This window comes from Orcinus orca, chromosome 12, assembly GCF_937001465.1.
Source record: "Orcinus orca chromosome 12, mOrcOrc1.1, whole genome shotgun sequence".
In the NCBI taxonomy this organism is placed as follows: domain Eukaryota; kingdom Metazoa; phylum Chordata; class Mammalia; order Artiodactyla; family Delphinidae; genus Orcinus; species Orcinus orca.
In genome coordinates, this window is record NC_064570.1 from 36,143,444 (window position 1) to 36,163,957 (window position 20,514).

Consider the following 20,514-nt stretch of genomic DNA (forward strand, 5'->3'; position numbering starts at 1 on the left):
CCCCTGATGTTAGTGGTTGGCCAACAAGGCTTTGAAATAAGTCATTGGTCTGGTAGAGTGCAAACAGGCTTGCTAATTTCCCAGCAATAGACATTTAGTATCAGAGAGAAGTAAACCTTTGACGTGTTAAACCCCTCAGATACAGAGGTTGCGTATTACTACAACAGAACCCAGTCTAGACTTCACTTCCTATTTCAGTGAGAAAATAGAGGCAATCAGAAGAGAGCTCCACAATCTCCCACGACCACAACTGCCGTTAATTAGTCACCATATATTCTCCCTTCCTCATGTTTTATGGATGAATGCTCCATATTCCTAAGACCAATCTTTCATCTTGTACCCTAGATTGTATCCTCTTCTATCTACTCAAGGCCGTCATTCCAGTATTTCTCTCCTTTGTCTCCTACAGTACATCATTAATTTTCCCTCTCTACTAGATCACCTCCATCAGTAAACAAAAATACTGTAACATCTCCTGTCTTAAAAAGAAATCTTTCCTCCAGTAGCCCCACTCATTTTAAATGAGTTGCATTTCTCACTCCTGTTCTCTCTGGAACCATCTCCAGGTAGGGTTCTGCTTGCCCCAGCAGACCAAAGCTGCTCTTGTCAAGGTCAGTAGTGACAATGAATTTGCTAAATCCAGTAGTCAAATCTGTCTTTATCTGATATAATGTTGACTTATTTGATCACATTCCTTCCTTCTTGAAGTATTTTCTTCATCTGGCCTCCAGGACACAACCACCTCTTAATCCTCTACTGGCCACTTCTTTCTGGTCTCCCAAACTCTAAACTTTGGTTTGCCTGAGACCTGAGGCTTCAGACATCTTTTCTTCATCCACACTTTTCCACCAGGTGGTCTCATCCAGTTGCTTGGTTTTACAAACCATCTTATGTGCTGATGACACAAAGTCGTCACCTTTCCCCTGACCTCCCGATTTATCTCTCTACTAGGATCTCTAATAGGTATCTCAACATGTCCTAAACTAAACTTCTGATTCCTACCCTTCCCCACAACCTACTCTTCTTGCAGTTTTCTCTGGCTCAATACATAGCAACTCCATTCTTTCAGTTGGTCAGGCCAAGATTGGTGGAGTCATCCTTGACTCCTCTCTTTCTCTCGTACCCCATGTCCAATCTGTCACAAATGCTGTTAGTCCTACCTTTAAATTGTACCCCCAATTTAACATCTCACGACCTCCACTACGCGAATCCTGGATTAAACCAAAATCATCTCCCCAAAGAATTACTTCAATAGACTCCTAACTGGTCTTCCAACTTCCTTCCTCCCTATACAGTCTATTCTCCATGTTACCCTCTCTCATTGAGTCCTTCAGTATGCATGTCACTAAGTGCCTTTAAAAACTGGTACCATCGGTTTTTGATAGAATTAGGACAGATAGTTGAGACAGGCCCTGACCAACTTTTGGGGATTCTTCAGCACTTGAGGTGTCAGGGGGTTGTGATTTCAACATGGAATTGTATTCTCTCCCTAGCCATTTATACTAACCTCTAAAGTTCTCTAGCTATGGCTAGCCTCCAATCCTTCCAGTACTTTTGTCACTCCTAACTAATGTCTCCCTTCCAAAGCATCTTCCTTGTGCCTCTGTTAAAATGTTTATAGATTGCTCACCTTGAAGTAGAGTTCCTTATCTCTCCCTCTAGTCAGAGGTTGAATTGCTAAAAGGCAAGATTTTGGTGCATTATGGCATAACCTTCCTCCACCTCCTCGGCACCCCAACCCCTCTATCCCTCCTCAAGGAACTGCAATCCCTTTAAAAGTTTGATGGAGTTCAGTTGAGCGGAGTTTAGCAAACAAGTAATGCATACCTAGATGCTCCAAGCACAGTGCCTCTGCCTTGGATGGTGCAATGCCCAACTGCAGCCACTACGGCCAGGAAGGTGGAAGACTGGACAGAACAGTCGGAGAAAACCAGGGTGAGGAAATGGAGGAGGAGTAAGGAGAGGAGGAGAGGGAAGGAGGGGTAGGGAGGAAGAATGGGAGGAGCTTCAGTGGGAGGGGCTTCGGGGGGAGGAGCTTCGAGCGGCGGTCGCGCTGCTGGCTCAGACGTGTCGCGATCGGTGGCCGCATGGCTGCGCCCATCTCGGGCCGCGGGGCCCGGGACCTGCTGCAGTTCCTGCGGTTGGTGGGGCAGCTCAAGGTGAGCGGGCGCCGGGAGGGCCGCCTGGTGCCCGGGTCGCGGCTGCGCGGGGAGAGGCCGGGGCCGGCCGCGGGGCGACGAGGCTCCTGCTCCCCACCTGGCCTGAGGCCAGCCCCCTTCCTCAGTTCTCCCGGCCTCTTGGGGTCGACAGAGGAAACCCCTCCGGATGGATGCGGTAGCGCGTCCGGACCGTGGTCGGAGGAAGCAAGTGGCGGAGACTGCGTGGCCGGGCTGCTAGGGCCGACCCCAGGCCGAGAGGAGTCCGAGACGCGCTGTTTCCTGTGTCGGCCTGGCGCTCCGATGGGGCCGTCCCAGGCGGCCTTTCGAGAGGTTTCTGGAGGGGATCCGGCGCGGTGATGTGCTGGTCCCTCTGCCCGCGTCTGCCCCGAGTACTTTTGGGGCTCACGACCCCACAACCGGCTAAGTGGGAAAATCAGAACCCATTGGTCCTGCAGGGTTTAAGTGGAGTGCTTAAAATCTGTCTCACAATTACTTATAGAAATAACAAGACTTTTTTTTTTTTTTTTTTAACGGAGGATTTTATGTAGCACACACTGGAGTTACATCCCAGGGGTCCTCCTCCTGCCGGTCCACTCCTGGCCACACGTTTTGCAGAATTTCTCCAAGTTCAAAGCAGATTATCTGTTTCATGCCATTGTTTCTACAGTTCATAAAATTCTTTAGAAATGTGAACTCCCGAGTCTCACAGGATCACATCATGATCTGAGTAAAAGGAAGAGTCATGACTGGTGGGTAGCATGAAGCAGTTAGAAACGCCTTATCCTTTCTGCTTCAGAATTTGGAAGTCTGTTGCTTGTTCACGACGCTTTCACCACAGTGTTTTCTACTTGTGTCTAATGAGTTGTTTGAAGTAAAACTTAACAACTCTTAGAGTTAGGAAAGATAAGATACTTTACAGTTTTGTTCTTATGTTTTAAGGACTTGTATATGATCTGTACATCAGTAAATCGGTAACACGGAGTAACTTGACTTTTGGACTTATGTATTGTATACTTGTGAATTATTCCTCCCTCCCTCTCTCTTTCTCATTCTCTGCCCTCACTGGTTTATTTGATTCCAGCAGTTGATCATTTAGGTTAGTTAAGCATTTTTTAATATGTACTGAAACCATGACCCAGCTTCTGTGCCCTATTCCCTGGACTTCTCTTGAAGAGCACCATAGATAGTTAAAATACTTATTTTTATCAATTGTTTTCTGTTCATTTTTATCAGAGAGTCCCACGTACTGGCTGGGTATACAGAAATGTCCAGAAGCCAGAGAGCGTATCAGATCACATGTATAGGATGGCAATTATGGCTCTGGTGACCAAAGATGAACATCTTAACAAAGACCGGTAAGCTGTGAACTTTGGTGCCGGTTAGGGTCTGTGGGTATGCATGACTCTTCATGACTGAGGCCTGTGTCAGATTCTTGTAGCTTAGTGTATATGTCAAGAAAAATTACTTGAGGCAAACCATACAGATTCAGGATGTGGGAAGGGGCACTATATGCTGATCACTTCAGTTGTTGTAAACTGTACTCTGGGTTTTCTCCTGGCAAGTGAAAGAGCCTACCTTGGTCTCCAGGAAACTTAAGTGTGATGTGAGGGTTTCCAGGGCCTTGAAGGTAAAGTGTCTTTTGTCTAAAATTGTATCCATACACTGTGTGTACCTTTATTTCACCCCTTTTCTGAATAGTAGCACATATTTGTGAAGTGACTTTTTGAAATTGTATGTGCAGGAAAGAGCTGAGAAAGATATCCTGTCTCCCTTCAGTCAACCAACAAGTGTTTAAAATGCTTTTTGAGGGACTTCCCTGGCAGTCCAGTGGGTAAGACTCCACGCCCAATGCAAGGGCCCTGAGTTTGATCCCTGGGTGGGGAACTAGATCCGTCTTGAATGCCGCAACTAAGACCTGGCTCAGCCAAAATAAATAAATAAAATAAAAAATAAAATGCTTTTTGAGCGCAGGACAAACTTTCCTAGCAATACAGTATAAGATAGTAAATAAAACCCAGATGAATTACACAGGCCCAGAGTGGCTTCCATACAGAGCACAAAATAAATTAAGTTAGAAAATTTAACCGAAGAGATCACCTGTTCTTGGGCGGTCTTCATGGAGGAGACAGAATCGGAGTTGACCTCTATGGTGCTGATTAGGTGGAGAAGTAGAAGACAGCACATAAAGAGAGGGCAGAGAAACCAAATCTCTGATGGTAGGAAAGTAAAGGTATATTTTGGAATTGATGAGTAAATCAAATTGATTGAAACGAAGGTCCATTAGGGAGTCTCCGGAGGCCTGTTACTCTGTAGATGGCGTAGAATGTAGGAGGTTTTTGGCAGACAGTACGAGATGAGCACGGTGTCAGCTGGAGAGGCTCGTAAGGACAGTCTGAGATTTGAACTAGGTGAGAGAGCAACTGCAAGCAGGGACACCTGTGAGGAGGCTGGGAGGCCTTCTTCTGCCTCGGTGATGGTGGGAACATAAAACAGACTGGCCCTCTGGGGCATTTATCTCATGAACTGCCTTTATTATTTTGATGCTGATTATCCTAATCACTCATCATTATCACTAATAATTATAATCATTTGTTGAATCATCAACATGTTTCAGGAACATAAATTATCAAATTTAGTTTTCATACCAAAGTTAGGAAGTATTATTACCCCTTTTTACGGATGTTAAAAATGAAGGCTGCAAAACTCAGCATTTAAAGAAATTAAGTACCTTGGCAAAGGCCACACAGCTATTAGATGTTGATTGCCGGATGCAAACTCAGATCTGTCCAACTCTACCCATTTCTCTAGAAAGGGCATCATTTTGACATCTGACTAGTACATTGGGGAGATGATAGTTTTTGAATTTTGTATCAGTAAGTAAATGCTCTAACTAGATCACCTCCTGGCTTTTTAATCTAAAGTTATCCACCTTTTAAAGTGACATTTGAGAAACCAGCTATTTTTTTTTAATTCATGCTAACAATTTCCCCTGTATTCTCATGTATTGTGCTGAATATTAACTAGCAGTTTTGATTCAGAACTGTTGCAGGCTGGCAGAATATAATTACTTTAGAAAATACTGCATTAAAATAAAATACTCTGTGAGGCTGGAGAAAGAAAACTATATTATGTAACTTCAAAGTAGTATAGAGAAGGAATCTAGTGAATATCATTCTGTGTAATTATTCACCATTTCTTGCCTGGTCAGATGTGTACGCCTAGCCCTGGTTCATGATATGGCAGAATGCATCGTTGGGGACATAGCACCAGCAGATAACATCCCCAAAGAAGAAAAACATAGGCGAGAAGAGGTCAGTGTTGACTGTTGACTCCACAAAAGACCCCCAGAAAAACCCACTGCTGAAACAAAGCTAAGTTTATTAGACCTCTTGCAGTAAGGGAGAGTACCTCCTTGATGGAGTTTTAGTAGTGTCTCAGAAAGGAGGGTGAAGGGAGGGTATTTATAGAGTTTTAGGGCCTGGGCTGGAGGATGTTTGGATGCATCTTACAAGAGGAGCTACTATCTTACAAGATGGGATTGCATAGAGTTTAGGACATAATAACTTTGGGGTGGTAGGGCTGGTGAGCCAAGGTCTTAACAAGCATCTTGAAGGGCAAGCTGTTAGTGCTTACTCTATTTTGGGTGGTTTACAATCTTACCTTCCAGAAGTAAGGATTTCTTGGAATAAGCAGTGAATTGGTTTTGCTTATTCTAAGCCTTGTTTAACACAGAGACAGGACATTTTGTTGGTTTCAGTTCTCATGGAGGGGCATAGAGGGGACCTGAACACAGAGTACAGATAGTACGGCTTTCATTAGAACAATGGAAATAGCTGGAACTTGAAGGAATTCTCCATGCTGGTTTAAGCTCTTTGGAGAGAAGTTCTATAAAGCCCAAGAATAATCATTATTATAATTAGTATTTAGTAAATTTTAAATTAGTCCTTTGATTTAGTGGTTAAAAGTAAAGAAAAAAATTTTGCATTAGTAAAAAATGAGTAACATCAATAAAACATTGTCTGCTGATTTGGACTCTAAACCAGAGTCCAGGGACAAAGAGGAAGACACATTTGACACAGAGACTGGAAAATCCAGGAAGGTTTTTTTTTAAAATGCTGAATGGCTGGTTCCCAATTCAGGGATTATTGCAAGCTGCTTTTATTGTAGGCCAGAGAGATTGATCCTAAATGTCTAAGTCAACAGATCCTTCATCAAGGTGGTTTAACAGGGAAGGTGGGCTTAAATAGCTGTTCTCGGAGCTGGCGGAGGCTAGAGCTCAGTAGCCAACAGCATTTTTGCCCCTCTAGAGGCAAGAAGATCTATAAGGAATCTCAGTTTAGGAGTTCCAACACACCCTAAATTATGGTAGTAAGGGGAATAGTGTAAGGAATGTGTTCTTAGTGTAAATACAGGTCCAGAACACATGAGCATCATGACAGTCTGTGAAAATGGAGGAGCTAAGGAAATGTTTCTCTGTAGGAGTCTAGACTGTCCTGAATAAAGAACTCCTAGGTTGACTGGCAGGATTAACACAAAAAGAAAACAATTAGCTCAAGATGCTGAGTTGTGGAGAGGAGTTAGCCCCAAACCAGAGGATGTTGGGTATTGACATATGACATAGAGAAAAAGGAGGAGGAAAAGACTCCTCAATTATATAGCACGTTTCAGGATGTACGATGGTTTCATTCAAGGGTAAATGTATACCTTGTGGAGGAGAAATCACATACTGAAGTACCAGAGGGTGACCAGAGACCTTAAAGTGACGCAAAGGAAGAAGAGAGTGTTCCCGTATCGGCACACAAGGAATGTGAGGTTCATTCCACAGAGGAGCGAGTCAGAACCTTCTGAAGAAAAAACATTCAGTAGGAAGGATCTCCAACCACTGGAGACAGAGAAAACCTACCTGTGTCCTGACAGAAGCTGAGTCCTGGCTAGTGACACCCCCCGGAGCGGGGCATAGAGGGGACTTGACACTCAGTGCTGCTTCTTCCTGGACGCCGTATGCAGGCAATGATGAAAAGCCTGCCCAGCCTCATTAAACCTCCTGGCTGCTGCCCACTCCATCTGATTTATAGGAGAATAAATATCATCAGAAGGGACAGGGGAAACATCTTAAAGAACCCCAAGTTCTTGGACAGGAAACCAAAGGCTTGGGGAGTGCTGATACTCCATTGCCTCTTCCTCTGCTAGTTAGGATTTGGGACAGAGAAAAAGATCTGGGAGGTGAACAGTTCTTTATGCAGATGGTGTTTATGAATAAGATGTGGATGTCTGAGCCATAACTTAAGATAATTAAATGAGGGTTTCTTGGCTCCTTGAGGTGGAATGCACATACTGAAAACCAGGAAGTATCATTTGCCCAGAGGCTAGCCAACGGCATCAGAAAGGCTTTAAACCCAAGTAGGAATGGGAGGAGAAATACTTGATAAAATTGGAAGGCTGATTGTCTTGGAGGAGAGTAGGTATTAAGATGAAAGGGAGAATGAAGGTGTAGAACAGAAAATTCAGGGGGGCCAAAAGTAATACTTGTAGTCTGACTCCCCTCCTAAACAGGATAAAATAAACTTTATATTATAACCCTAGTTGGTAAATGATGCCTGGTAGGGATCATTAAGAAGTAGTGGGATGAAGCTTGACTCTGGAATATAGCAATAGCAGGTTATATTCCTTGGCAAAGGGAAAACTTATTAAAACAGAAGGCAGAGTTATGATGTATATGTACCTGAGAGTTAAAGTTGCTGAAGAACTAGAGGTTAAAAGGGGAGGAACCAAACTTTATTATGGGAGTAAACATGGCAAGATGGAGAAAGTGAAAAATACAGTGAACATTTTACAGAGTGCTTCTCCTGTGCCAGATAATGAGCACTTTATATATATATTAACTATTTAATCCTCACAGCAATCCTTTCAGGTAGGTACCACTATTAACTCCATTTTACAGATGAGAAACCTGAAGGACAAAGAAGTAACTTGCACAGGGTTCCACAGCTAGTAAATGGCAAGCAGCGTTTCAAACCCCATCTGAATCTACAGATTGTCATTAACTGTTGCACTCTTCAGCCTCACCAAAGGTGTGTGAGTGATGAATACTGCTTTCTGGGTGCTTGTCACAAAACTGACAGACATTTGCTGAAAGCTTCACTCAGCTCAGAACTGTAGGCAGATTCTTTTTTTTTTTTTTTTTTTTTGCGGTACACAGGCTTCTCACTGTTGTGGCCTCTCCCGTTGCGGAGCACAGGTTCCGGACGCGCAGGCTCAGCAGCCATGGCTCACGGGCCCAGCCGCTCTGCGGCATGTGGGATCTTCCCGGACCGGGGCACGAACCCATGTCCCCTGCATCGTCAGGCAGACTCTCAACCACTGCGCCACCAGGGAAGCCCTGTAGGCAGATTCTTGACATGCTTTGCTAACAGGAAGAAGCTAGGGAGATTATCACTCTAAATCTGTGTGAACAAGACAAAACTCAGTTTAGAAGTGGGAGTGGCAGGGCTCACCATCAGGCAGGGCAAGTCTGACATCTTCAGCCATTTGTCCTGGACTTCAATGAAGTCGATTTCAGTGGCTCATTTGAAAAGGTAGGCATGATTCTGTGGCATATGAGGCCAAACGAGGAATAACAACTAAGAGGTCTCAAAATGCAATTCTGATTGTATAATAACAAATGATATCAATGAGTTTAGGTCCAGAAAATCATTGCTTAATTTCAGGAAGAGAACAAAAACGTATCTGTTTGCTATGTTTTGTTTTTTAAAAGACATGGTGATTTTAGTCACCAGGAAGCTTATTAATAAGTCAGTAATCATATGTGATTTCCAAAAAGCCAGCTCAGCCTTGGGCTGCATTTATAGAAATAGAGCATTTGGCACGATGGAAGCTTTGGTTCCATTGTGTTTCGGGGTCAGACCACATATCCATCACTGTATTCAGTGCTGGGTGCATCGCTCTGAAGGAAATAAAGTCATCCCTTGTCACAGCAGGACTTCTGTGTTTATATTCTAAAAGTTTAATTTTGATATGTCTCTATACCTATATGTTATTCAGTTCATTCTTTTCAAACAAAAGCAATGGGCAAACTTATGTTTCTAGAATAGTGTAGAGAAAAGTGATCTATTTATAAAGACACTATTAATTTTTGAAAGTGCAAAGTATTTTCTCAAGTATTTTGCTGAGGTTTATGAAAAAGAAACAAGAGAGAATGCAGGTGCAAAATACCCTAAATTTCATACCACTAAGGCTGCTATAATGGTACAAACCATTCAAGATGGTGATGTTAGTTACAAGAGCAGATCGTTGACACTGGCCAATATGGTTTGCTCTGGAAGTGGTTGTATTCTATAACATTTTTTTCTCCCGGTAATAAATAATTATATATACAAATATTCATTTTTATTTTTATTGCTTTTTCCCATCTCACCATTTGATTTTATGTGAGACCTTTGCCACTTTTATATACCCACTTTGCCAAAAGTGGTTCTTACAACCATATTCTTTTCAAAGAGCCTAAGCTCTAGTTAGAAGAACTGGACCAGATTAAGAAGCATAGGATGAGGATAGTGAAGGAATTGGAAGCCATTTGAGAGTAGACTGCAGACCTCATGCCCCCAAAATGTGATATTTTAGAATTTTGGAGCAACATAGAAATGAAGGAAGAGATGGGAACGAGAGGGGCTCCTGGGACTTGGAGACTAGATATACATACTGAACACCCTCCATGCTCTCACTCTCTCATCTCTGCTTTTCTGTGGGTTTTGGCTCTCCAGGCTCTACTCGGGGCTTCTGTCTCCCAGCCTCTGCTGGACAACTCATGCAGATGGTCCCTGAGTGGCTGGTTTGAGTTACATGGCCATCCCTTGGACCAATCACTGGTCGCAGAGATTCTGGCCCAGCTGGGCCACTGCCCACCTGTTTGACATTGTGTTTTTATGAGGGAGGAAGGCAGAAGAGCTGGGGCTATAGGCATAGTGGAAGGACTACAGGGACAATTTTCAGCTTGATGTAAGAAAGTACTTTCTACCAATGCTGCCTAAAGCCCATTTGGGTAACCTCTTGAGGTGCTAGGTTCCCACCACTGGACATGTTTGTGGAGGGAGGATAAGAAGTGCCCAGTGATGCTGCTGGATGGTTGGGCTCGTTACCCTTTAACATCTCTTTTCAGTCTGTGAGTCTGTGAGCCTACGAAATGCTGCTTGTAATTTCCTTTATGTTAATAACAATATCTGCCCATTTGTGTAGTGCTTTACATTTTGCAATAAAAACATTTTAACGATAAAAAATGAACATAATGGTATACAAAAAATTTCTTTGAGGTTTGTAATTCACCGATACTTTCCTATTCTCCCCACATTCAGGTTTGTTTTGAACTCTAGTGTGCTTATGGTTGAAATTCATGTGGGCATCTTGCAATTCATCCACAAGATGTAAAATCCATAAAACTCTTAGAGGAAAACATAGGCAGGACACTCTATGAAATAAATCACAGCAAGATCCTTTTTGACCCACCTCCTAGAGTAATGGAAATAAAAACAAAAATAAGCAAATGGGACCTAATGAAACTTAAAAGCTTTTGCACAGCAAAGGAAACCATAAACAAGACAAAAAGACAACCCTCAGAATGGGAGAAACTGTTTGCAAATGAAGCAACTGACAAAGGATTAATCTCCAAAATATATAGGCAGCTCATGCAGCTCCATATCAAAAAAAAAAAAACAACCCAATCCAAAAATGGGCAGAAGACCTAAATAGACATTTCTCCAAAGAAGACATACAGATTGCCAACAAACACATGAAAGGATGCTCAACATCACTAATCATTAGAGAAATGCAAATCAAAACCACAATGAGGTATCACCTCACACTGGTCAGAATGACCATCATCACAAAATCTACAAACAATAAATGCTGGAGAGGTTGTGGAGAAAAGGGAACCCTCTTGCACTGTTGATGGGAATGTAAATTGATACAGCCACTATGGAGAACAGTATGGAGATTCCTTAAAAAACTAAAAACAGAACTACCATATGACCCAGCAATCCCACTACTGGGCATATACCCTGAGAAAACCATAATTCAAAAGGAGTCATGTATCACAATGTTCATTGCAGCTCTATTTACAATAGCCAGGACATGGAAGCAACCTAAATGTCCATCGACAGATGAATGGATAAAGAAGATGTGGTACATATATACAATGGAATATTACTCAGCCATAAAAAGAAACGAATTTGAGTTATTTGTAGTAAGGTGGATGGACCTAGAGTCTGTCATACAGAGTAAAGTAAGTCAGAAAGAGAAAAACAAATACCATATGGTAACACATATATATGGAATCTAAAAAATAAAAAAAGGTTCTGACGAACTTAGGAGCAGGACAGGAATAAAGATGCAGATGTAGAGAATGGACTTGAGGACACGGGGAGGGGGAAGGGTAAGCTGGGACGAAGTGAGAGAGTGGTATGGACATATATACACTACCAAATGTAAAATAGATAGCTAGTGGGAAGCAGCCGCATAGCACAGGGAGATCAGCTCAGTGCTTTGTGACCACCTAGAGAGGTGGGATAGGGAGGGTGGGAGGGAGATGCAAGAGGGAGGGTATATGGGGATATATGTATGCGTATAGCTGATTCACTTTGTTATACAGCAGAAACTAACACAACATTGTAAAGCAATTATACTCCAATAAAGATGTAAAAAAAAAAAAGATGTAAACTGCTTGGCCTCGCTTCTGATACTTCTGTAATCATTTCACACCTTCCTCATTGTCCTTATTTGTGTCTGGTGTGCTCTAGGCCACAAAATAAGTGCTCGTGAATAAATACATATGAACAAATACATTTATTTAATGTACACAACTGCCCTCCTTGTAAGCCTAAATATTGTCCAATATTCTGCTGCCCCTTTGGGAGTTATTTGTAAGAGTTTGAGTCCATTATTTGGCATTTGTAGATGAGTTGTTAAATAAATGTAAATATGATTAAAGTAATGGTTTGATATTTCAGGAAGCTATGAAGCAGCTAACCCAGCTCCTCCCAGAGGATCTCAGAAAAGAGCTCTATGAACTTTGGGAAGTAAGTATATCTGATGGGTTGCTTTTTATTGTAACTGAATTTATATGGCTCATCAGTGTTTTATTTGACTTAGACTATCTCAATAAGCTGTCTCCAACTTGTTGCTTTTTTGGTCGTGTCAGTTTCTCACCTCTCAGCTGCTGCAGGAACTTCTCAGGACTAACAGTAATTTTTCTTCCCATTTCCCTTGTCACCATAAAGCCTGGTACGGATACTGACTCACAGCCCCTGGATTTCCTGATGCATGGCTCTCATCCTCCACCCTGTCAACCTCACATTCCCCCACCCCCGTCTCTGGTCCTTGAAAGGAATGTAGGCTTTGGGGTAGTTCAGAACTGGGTTCCCACCTCACTCACCACTTCCTGGCTCAGTGACCTTGGGCTCCTTCCCCTCCCTGAGTCAGTTGTCCATCTCTGAAACCATTAAGGGGTGCTAGGACTGAGTGAGGTCAAGGCCAGGTGCTGCCATGGAGCCCAGCGCAGAACGTGGGCTCTGTGGGTGCTCAGTCCCTCCCTGGTGCTGTTTTCCAGCAGTGAAGAGAAAACGACAAACAAACCCTGCCTACTGCAGTTTCTCACTCCCCTCCAGCCCCACTGACCCTCCCTTGCCTGAGCCTCTAGCCCCACCCCTTACGCTTGGGTAGCCCTGCCTCTCACTCTCACTTTTCACGTTTCCTTCAAAGCCCTGCTCCCTCCTCCTGTCTTCTGAACCTGACCTTCCACCTTTTCTTTCACCCCCTAAAACTTATATGTACCTCCAAATAAGACCTTATTTGGAACTAGGATTCTTACAGAGGTAATCAAGTTAAAATGAGGTCATTTGTGTGGGGCGCTTTTCCAATATGACTGGTGTCCTTATAAAAAGGGGAGTTTGGATGTAGAGACACACATATTGGAAGAATACCATGTGAGCATGAAGAAGGCCATCTGTAAGCCAAGGACAGAGGCCTGGAGCAGTTCCTTCCCTCACAGCCCTCAGAAGGAACCAACCCTGCAAATACCTTGATTTCCAATTCCCAGCCTCCAGAACTGGGAGATAATAAATTTCTGTTGCTTAAGCCACCCGGTTTGTGGTACTTTTTACAGCAGCCTTAGAAAACTAATTTTCTCTCTCTTTCTTCCTCTTTCCCTGATTCTGTGCAGTGGCTACTTTATTATATTCTTCGTTATTTTTTAATTATCTCTATATTCTCTCTGTTTGGCTCTTTACTGTATCTGTTAGAGTTTTGTACAGTTATAGCTGAAAGAAAGCCTGTTTCCAGCTCCCTTATTTTATAGATAAGAAGACTGGAGACTAAAGAGTTTTGCCTTCCCCAAGGTCTCTTAGCCAGCTGGTGACAAAGCAAGGCCACAAGCCTGCCTCCTAACTCAGCATTTTCTTTATGTCATTACGCTGTACGTTAATTAATTGAACAAGCATTTATAGTTCTTATGTATTCATGATACTATGTCAGTTACTTACTATTAATTGTAAGAGACCCTGGGTTTCCAGGGGCTGCTGTAACAAATTACCACGAACTCGGATGGCTTAAAACAACAATGTATTGTCTCACAGTTTTGGAGGCCAGAAGTCCAAATCAAGGTGCTGGCAGGGCCATGCTCCCTGAAGGCTCTGGGAGAGGATCCTTCCTTGCCTCTCCCTAGCTTCCTGTGAATGCGTCTTCCAGCTTTGACATCCTTGCCTTCTGAATACATTGTTCAAGTCTCTGCCTCCTTAGTCAGGTGATGTTCTTCCTGTGTCTGTATCTGTGCCCAGATTTCCCTCTCGTAAGGATGTCGGTCATTGGGTTGAGGTCCATGCTAATCCATTATGACTTTATCTTAATTTGATTACATCTGCAAAGACTCTATTTCCAAATAAGGTTACATTCGTGCATTACAGGTAGACATGATTTTGTGGGAACGCTATTCAACAGAGAACACAGACTCTCATATTAACTTATGCATGTTTTAGATTCATGTACATTGGCTTCAATACCAGATTTCCAAGGTTCAAATTACTGGCTCCTCTGTTTACTAGCTATGTGATCTTGGGCGACTTACTGAACCTCTCTGTCTCAATTTCCTCATCTATAAAATGCTACTAATAGTAGTATACCTATTTTATAGGGTTGCGTGGCAATCAAATGAATATATGTAAAGCAGTTAGAATATTGCCTGACACATAGTACACTCTGTTTTTCTGTCTCCAGTCCATATGTTCTGATTTTGATTTAAGAAAATAGGGTCACTCTGTACGCAGGGAACTGAGTACTGGTTACATAGAAAATGGCAGTTGATCGATTTCTGAAACGTTAATCACTGCTATTCACAACTGTAAATAGCTGTCAGCCCACAGGGTCACATCTAGTTAAAGCAATTAGATATCCTCGATTATAATTTATCTTTTACCATAGAAGTGTGAAGTCAAATTTTAGTAAGTCAAGGGAAAACATTTTCATTTTTTTCCTCGAAGTATCACAGAAAGATATCCGCCCTACCACCTGCATTTTGCTTTAAAGAAATAACCCTTGGAATCCCGAGGCAAAGCAAGAGGTGCTCCCTGCCATATGCTGAATGCCTGGCACACTCACCTGCCCTTGGATTGTTTCCCAACATACAGCTGAAGATACTGTTGGGTTAACAAGTACCCCTTAAAAAAGCCTCTCTCTGTTCTATCCTTTGAAGTACAAGTGCAGTATTTTGGTGGGGAGTTTGATATACAGCAACATGAGGGTCCTGGGTCCCAGAGGGAGAGTCACTAGGAGGTAGGAAAGTGGAACACATAAAAGACAACTTTATATAGTCAATACTTCATGTAGGGCCAATCTTTCCCCAAGGGAGAGGGAGGTAACCTTTGATCTTCCTCTCCTTTCCTCTCTTTCTCTTTCCTTTGGTCCTCCATGTTGAGAACCTGGAACTTGTATCTCTTTCCTGCTTGAAATCCTCATCCTTCTGTTGTTCTGAAAACCCCAGTCAGAGCTGCATCTAATAAAAACCAAGAAATCTTCAGTGATTCACATCACATCACCCTGCTGAGAAAGCATGACAGGTTCATTATCTGAACACATCTAGGGTGGAATTACAAATGAGAACTTGGCAGGGAAATCAGTTGGGAATACTTTGGTCTTAATAGAAGAATGGTTCTGTATAGTATTAATTGGGACTGGTGGTTTTGTGACATGTGTCATGCACTATGAAGCAGACTGCCTCTTATTTCTGGTCTGCACTGAGGAGGGAGGGAACAAAGGGAAGAGGAAAGGTAAAAAAGCCACACCCCGTCCACTACCTTCACCGCCTCCCTGCCACCAACACATGCACATACCCATGGCATGAAGAGTTCTCAGACCCTGGCTGTATCCTCAAGAGTCATAACCCGGAGGGACTTGATTAACTCCTCCCTATTTGGAAAGCAGGGACAGAGATTTTCATTGTAGAGTGGTAACCGAAATTAAATGAGAAAGCTAGAAATTCACTTCAAAAGGAAAAGGAAACGCGACATTAAATGGAGAGGGAAATAATTTGAGAAGCGTACGATGAAATATTAGCTTGAAGTTGAAAAGATCTGCCCTACTCAGGTGGATTAAAGAATAATGATCTTGAAGATAAGTTACTAAACAGGAAGGAAAATGCTTGGAAGTGTCCATGTGAACACATGAGGCCTCGCAGGCATCGGGTGGAATAGATGGAGCTGTGAGCACCGCCTTCCCACATACAGCGCCGCCGTTAAGCTGTGGAGTTGCAGGTGACTAGTCTCTGTGATGGGTTTGTATGCAGTGGAGAAATGTGGCCAGTGCAGAATGTGCTTTTAGCTGTGACTCTGATTTCAGGTACCAGAATGAGAGTTTTCCTGGAATAACCTATCATGCAGCCCTAATCATGTGGCTTTAATTGTCCCTTTACTTAGGAATATGAGACCCAATCTAGTGCAGAAGCTAAATTTGTGAAGCAGCTGGACCAATGTGAAATGATTCTTCAGGCATCTGAATATGAAGACCTTGAGAACAAACCTGGGAGACTGCAGGACTTCTACAATTCCACAGCAGGTACGCAATGCTGCTTTCAATAAGCATCACTTTAGTTTGGCTTAATTTACTCCTAGTGTATAAATGGTAGTCATAACATTATATTATATGTCCACTGTTGTTACCCTCCTCTGACACTTTCATATGGAGCATCTAAGAAGCAAATGGTGGGGTTTATGGTATGAGGTGACCTAGTGCACAAGAGCATTGCCGCCCTGGAGTCTGAGCACCAGGTTCACATCACACATACTAGCTGTGTGCTTCCAGGCAGTCTCCTGACCTCTCTGAAAAATGGAAATCATAATACCCTACTTAAGACATAGGCTGGTTTTGAGATTCAAGAGAGATAATGTATGTCAAATGCATTATAATATGTAAGTGCTTTATAGATGTCAGGTCATGTTAAGGTGGAGGTAGAAATAGAGACTCAAAAAGAGAAAACTCCAAACAGCTGAAGTCACCGTCGTCATTATAGCTCTTCAGAGCACAGGCCTAAAGTCAAACTGCATGGGTTTGAATCCTGGTTCTGCCACATACAATTTACGTAACTTCCAGTAAATTAATACTTAACCTAGCTCTGGGCCTTCGTTTCCTTATTTTTAACTTGAGGATAATTACAAAATCTACTTTATAGGGTTATTTGAGGATATATGTGAAGTGCTTAGAATAATGGCTGGCAATAAGCCTTAGCTATCTTCTTCTTTTTTTTTTTTTTTGCGGTACACAGGCCTCTCACTGTTGTGGCCTCTCCCGTTGCGGAGCACAGGCTCCGGACGCACAGGCTCAGCGGCCATGGCTCACGGGCCCAGCCGCTCTGCGGCATGTGTAGATCTTCCCGGGCCGGGGCATGAACCTGCGTCCCCTGCGTTGGCAGGCGGACTCCCAACCACTGCGCCACCAGGGAAGCCCGCTATCTTCATTTTGATTCAGCTTCTAGAGTGAGGCACCAGGTGCACTGACCGCCGGTGTTCATGTTGCTCCCTGGAGTAGAACTCCATCTCTCTTCCCTGGGAGTTCTTCAGGCTCAGCTCAGCCTCCATCTCCCCTGAGAATACTGTTAGCGATGATTTTGGGGGGACCTCTCTGGACCCTTTTGTGACCTCATCAAGTAGAGGAAAGTCCCAGCTCCAAAATATGCTCCAAACTATGATTTGCATTGTAATGAAGTTGATGTGATTTTCCTTCTTTCTTTTCCAGCCCCACTACCTCTGCCTTGACAAGGCCCTCATTATTTCTGTATTGAACTGTTGTTATAACCACCTAATTTAATCTGCGAGGCTCATGAGTTCATCCTGCATGTCTCAGTGCTTTCCTCCTTTGTAGATATAGGTATCATCACCTCTTGTTTTTTAAACGTTTGCGGCTTTCCTCTTCCTTAAAAATAAAATCTTGACAATTTTTAAGTCATCTGAACAGCTCTGCAGGCTAAGGCCACTCAGCTGTCTGGTTTCCTCTCCTAATCTTCCCTGTCACAGCTGAGCGTTCCTTTCTTTTTGCTCAATCTGCCTTCGGTCTGCAGCTTGCCTTAGCGTTGTCACAGTCTGACTTGCATTCTCCGTAATGATGTTCCTCGTTGGGTTTCTTTCCAAAACCCCACTTGCCCACCCCACCCTATCGTAAGCTGTTTGAGGGCTGAGACCAACCAGCTTTGTCTTATCTGTCCTTGATATAGGTGATGCTCAAAATGTTTGACTTTGGTTCAGTGGAATAATGTTGTAAACCAGGGGTCAGCCAGCTATAGCCCGTGGGCCTAACTGGCTGCTGCTTGTTTCTATCGATAAAGCTTTACTGAAACAGCCATGCTCTTTCTTTCTCTGTTGTCTATACTGTTTTCATGCTACAGCAGCAGAGCTCAGTAGTTGGCAGCAAAGACCAAATAGTTCACAAAACCTAAAATATTTACTATCTGACTCTTCACACGAAAAAAGGTTTGACCAATGATTGGGTTACTAGATAGCATATTTCCCCAATAAGGTAATAAAGTATGTCATGTTTATGTTGTTCTTTGCATTTTAATACTATTATCTTCTATTTTGGTACATTTCACAATGAAAAACAGAAAATGAAACATGAGAATACTAGTACAATCAAAAACTATGGGAGCTGGAAGGTCATCTGGTTTAAACTCCACATTTTATTGCGGAAGAAACTTGAGCCTGGAAAGAGGGTGATGTGCGCACAGCTGATGAGATTAAAATTCACTGCACTTTCCACTGTGGTGCACTATTTCTAGTAAAAAATTAGTAAACTTAAACAGTGTAAATGATGTAAGAAATGGTTTCTTCCTATTTCTTGCCCTGGTTTGGACCAGGGTAGTAATGGTAGAAAAAGTAAGAAGTCAGATTCTGGATATATTTTGAGTATAGAGTCGACAGGATTTGTGTATGGGGTGTTTATAAGAGGAGTCTGAGGATTTTGGACTTTCCACTAGACAGGAAAGATGGGGGGAAGAATAGGTTTGGAGGAAGAAAATCAGGGGTCCCAGAAGCCAAGGGAAGAAAGTGTTTCAAGAGGGCAGGAGTAGCTGTCGGATTTAGCAACATGGAGCTGATTGGTGTCCTTGGTAAAAGCAGTTTTGGTGGAATGACGTTAAGTCTGACAGCACGACTCTTACACCGTGGGGCAGAGGATGGCCTGGAAGCAACGAGGAGTGTGGAGGACAAGCCCTGGCCTGGTGGTAGGAGCTGCATGAGACAGAAGACAGCCACGGGTGGAGGGGCTGCAGAGAAAGCTGTATCCTCAGGACGAGTAGGTGTCAGTTAGGGCAAGAAAGTGAAGGGGACGTTCAGAGAAGAGATTGAGCACAGCGAATCAATGGAATAGAGTTAACTGTGGAATGAAGCGCAAGCAACAAAAGACACTGGCAAGAGAAGACAGTCAGGGAAGAAGGGACGGTGGGTTTAACCACCCCCCGCCCACCACGTGCTAGCCACCACCCACCTAAGATAGCTCGGAGCTTGGTTGCTGCCCAGGGCAGAAGCCCAGAGGGGCCAAGGAGCCAGGAAGACAGCACAGACTAGCTGGTTTCATTGTAGATGTTTGCACTCTTGTTTGCATCCTGGGACAGCCCAGACCCCCTGGTCTTCCTATCAGTCTTTTTATATGTAGGTGCATTGTTCCCCACAACTAACTGCAGATTCAGAATGGACAGCGATTGTTCTCAGTTCTCTGGACTCCATCCTCCCTGAGTTTCCCTGGAGTTCCTGGTAGGAGTACTCAGAGGCTGCCTGGTGAGGTTTTCCCCAGGTCTGCCTGAGCTGTAGTTCTTTGCCTGATTCTCATGCTTACGCTTGATAGCATCTGGGGTGACTAGCGTAAGCTCCGAGTGGTTGCGTTTGGCCTCTCTCCAGGACCTGGAATCTTACTCTGCGTTGGAGTGAAGTATGGGTCAGATCACAGAATTGGGCTCCTGACAAGCCCTAGGATCCAGCTGGAGAAACTGATGTATTCACTTGTCATTATCTTTTTCCCTATCTTCTTGCATTGCAGGAAAATTCAGTCACCCTGAGATAGCCCAGCTTGTTTCTGAACTTGAGGCAGAAAGAAACGCTAACATAGCTGCCGCCGCCAGTGAGCCACACTCGTGAGATGCACTCCTGTAACAAACATTTTATTTTTCTGTTTCATGGTATTGTGTTTTGCCACTGTTGGTCTGTTGATTCCCCAGATGCGAGTCTGTTTATTTTCAATTGCCTGGACTCCAGCAAGAAACGTGATAAAATTTGGACAGTAAAAGAAGGTACAGAACAGGGTGTGGTCCTGAAAAGGCCATGGATGAAGACTTGGAGGGTGGGGGGCTTTTTATGAACTGAGTAAATAAATTTTTAAAACCTTAAACTTTGGAATATTTATTACTGATTTTAAGTCATCTTATTCTGAGTTAATAACCTACCTCCCTGAAGGCCAGATTCGTTGAACAAGAGAAAATTTAATTATGATTGCTCTTAAGAAGATTCTTCAGCTGGCTTAGTGATAAGGATCCAGGAAAGACAAAAGTATCATAATGCATTCTCCCATCAGATGAGATGCTGCTTTATTCAGATGCTGCAGCCAGATTTTTAATTCACTATGATCTGCTTTAGGCCCCTGATCATAGACTTGTAAACCTGGTAACTGGTTCTGCCCCTGCCCCCGTCAGTCCTTTCTGTCATTTGGGGATATAAATCTGGGCATGCGATCTCAAATGGCATTTCTCCTCCTCTGTTTTCTCCTGGCTGATTTATATTCTTCAGACCGACCTTGATTATAAGATATTTATCACCAGAGAAATATATGCGTTATTACT

The 20,514-nt window shown here is 43.2% G+C and overlaps 1 protein-coding gene across 1 annotated transcript; it reads left to right on the top strand.

Annotated features, from left to right (window-relative positions):
- Positions 1-2,026: 2,026 nt before the first annotated feature.
- HDDC2 (HD domain containing 2) lies at positions 2,027-20,066 on the top strand. Its single transcript, XM_004263857.3, has 6 exons — positions 2,027-2,159; positions 3,393-3,514; positions 5,368-5,470; positions 12,158-12,226; positions 16,112-16,250; positions 19,719-20,066. The coding sequence occupies exons 1-6, from the start codon at positions 2,088-2,090 to the stop codon at positions 19,814-19,816; spliced, it is 603 nt and encodes a 200-aa protein (XP_004263905.1). The 5' UTR covers positions 2,027-2,087; the 3' UTR covers positions 19,817-20,066.
- Positions 20,067-20,514: the final 448 nt, after the last annotated feature.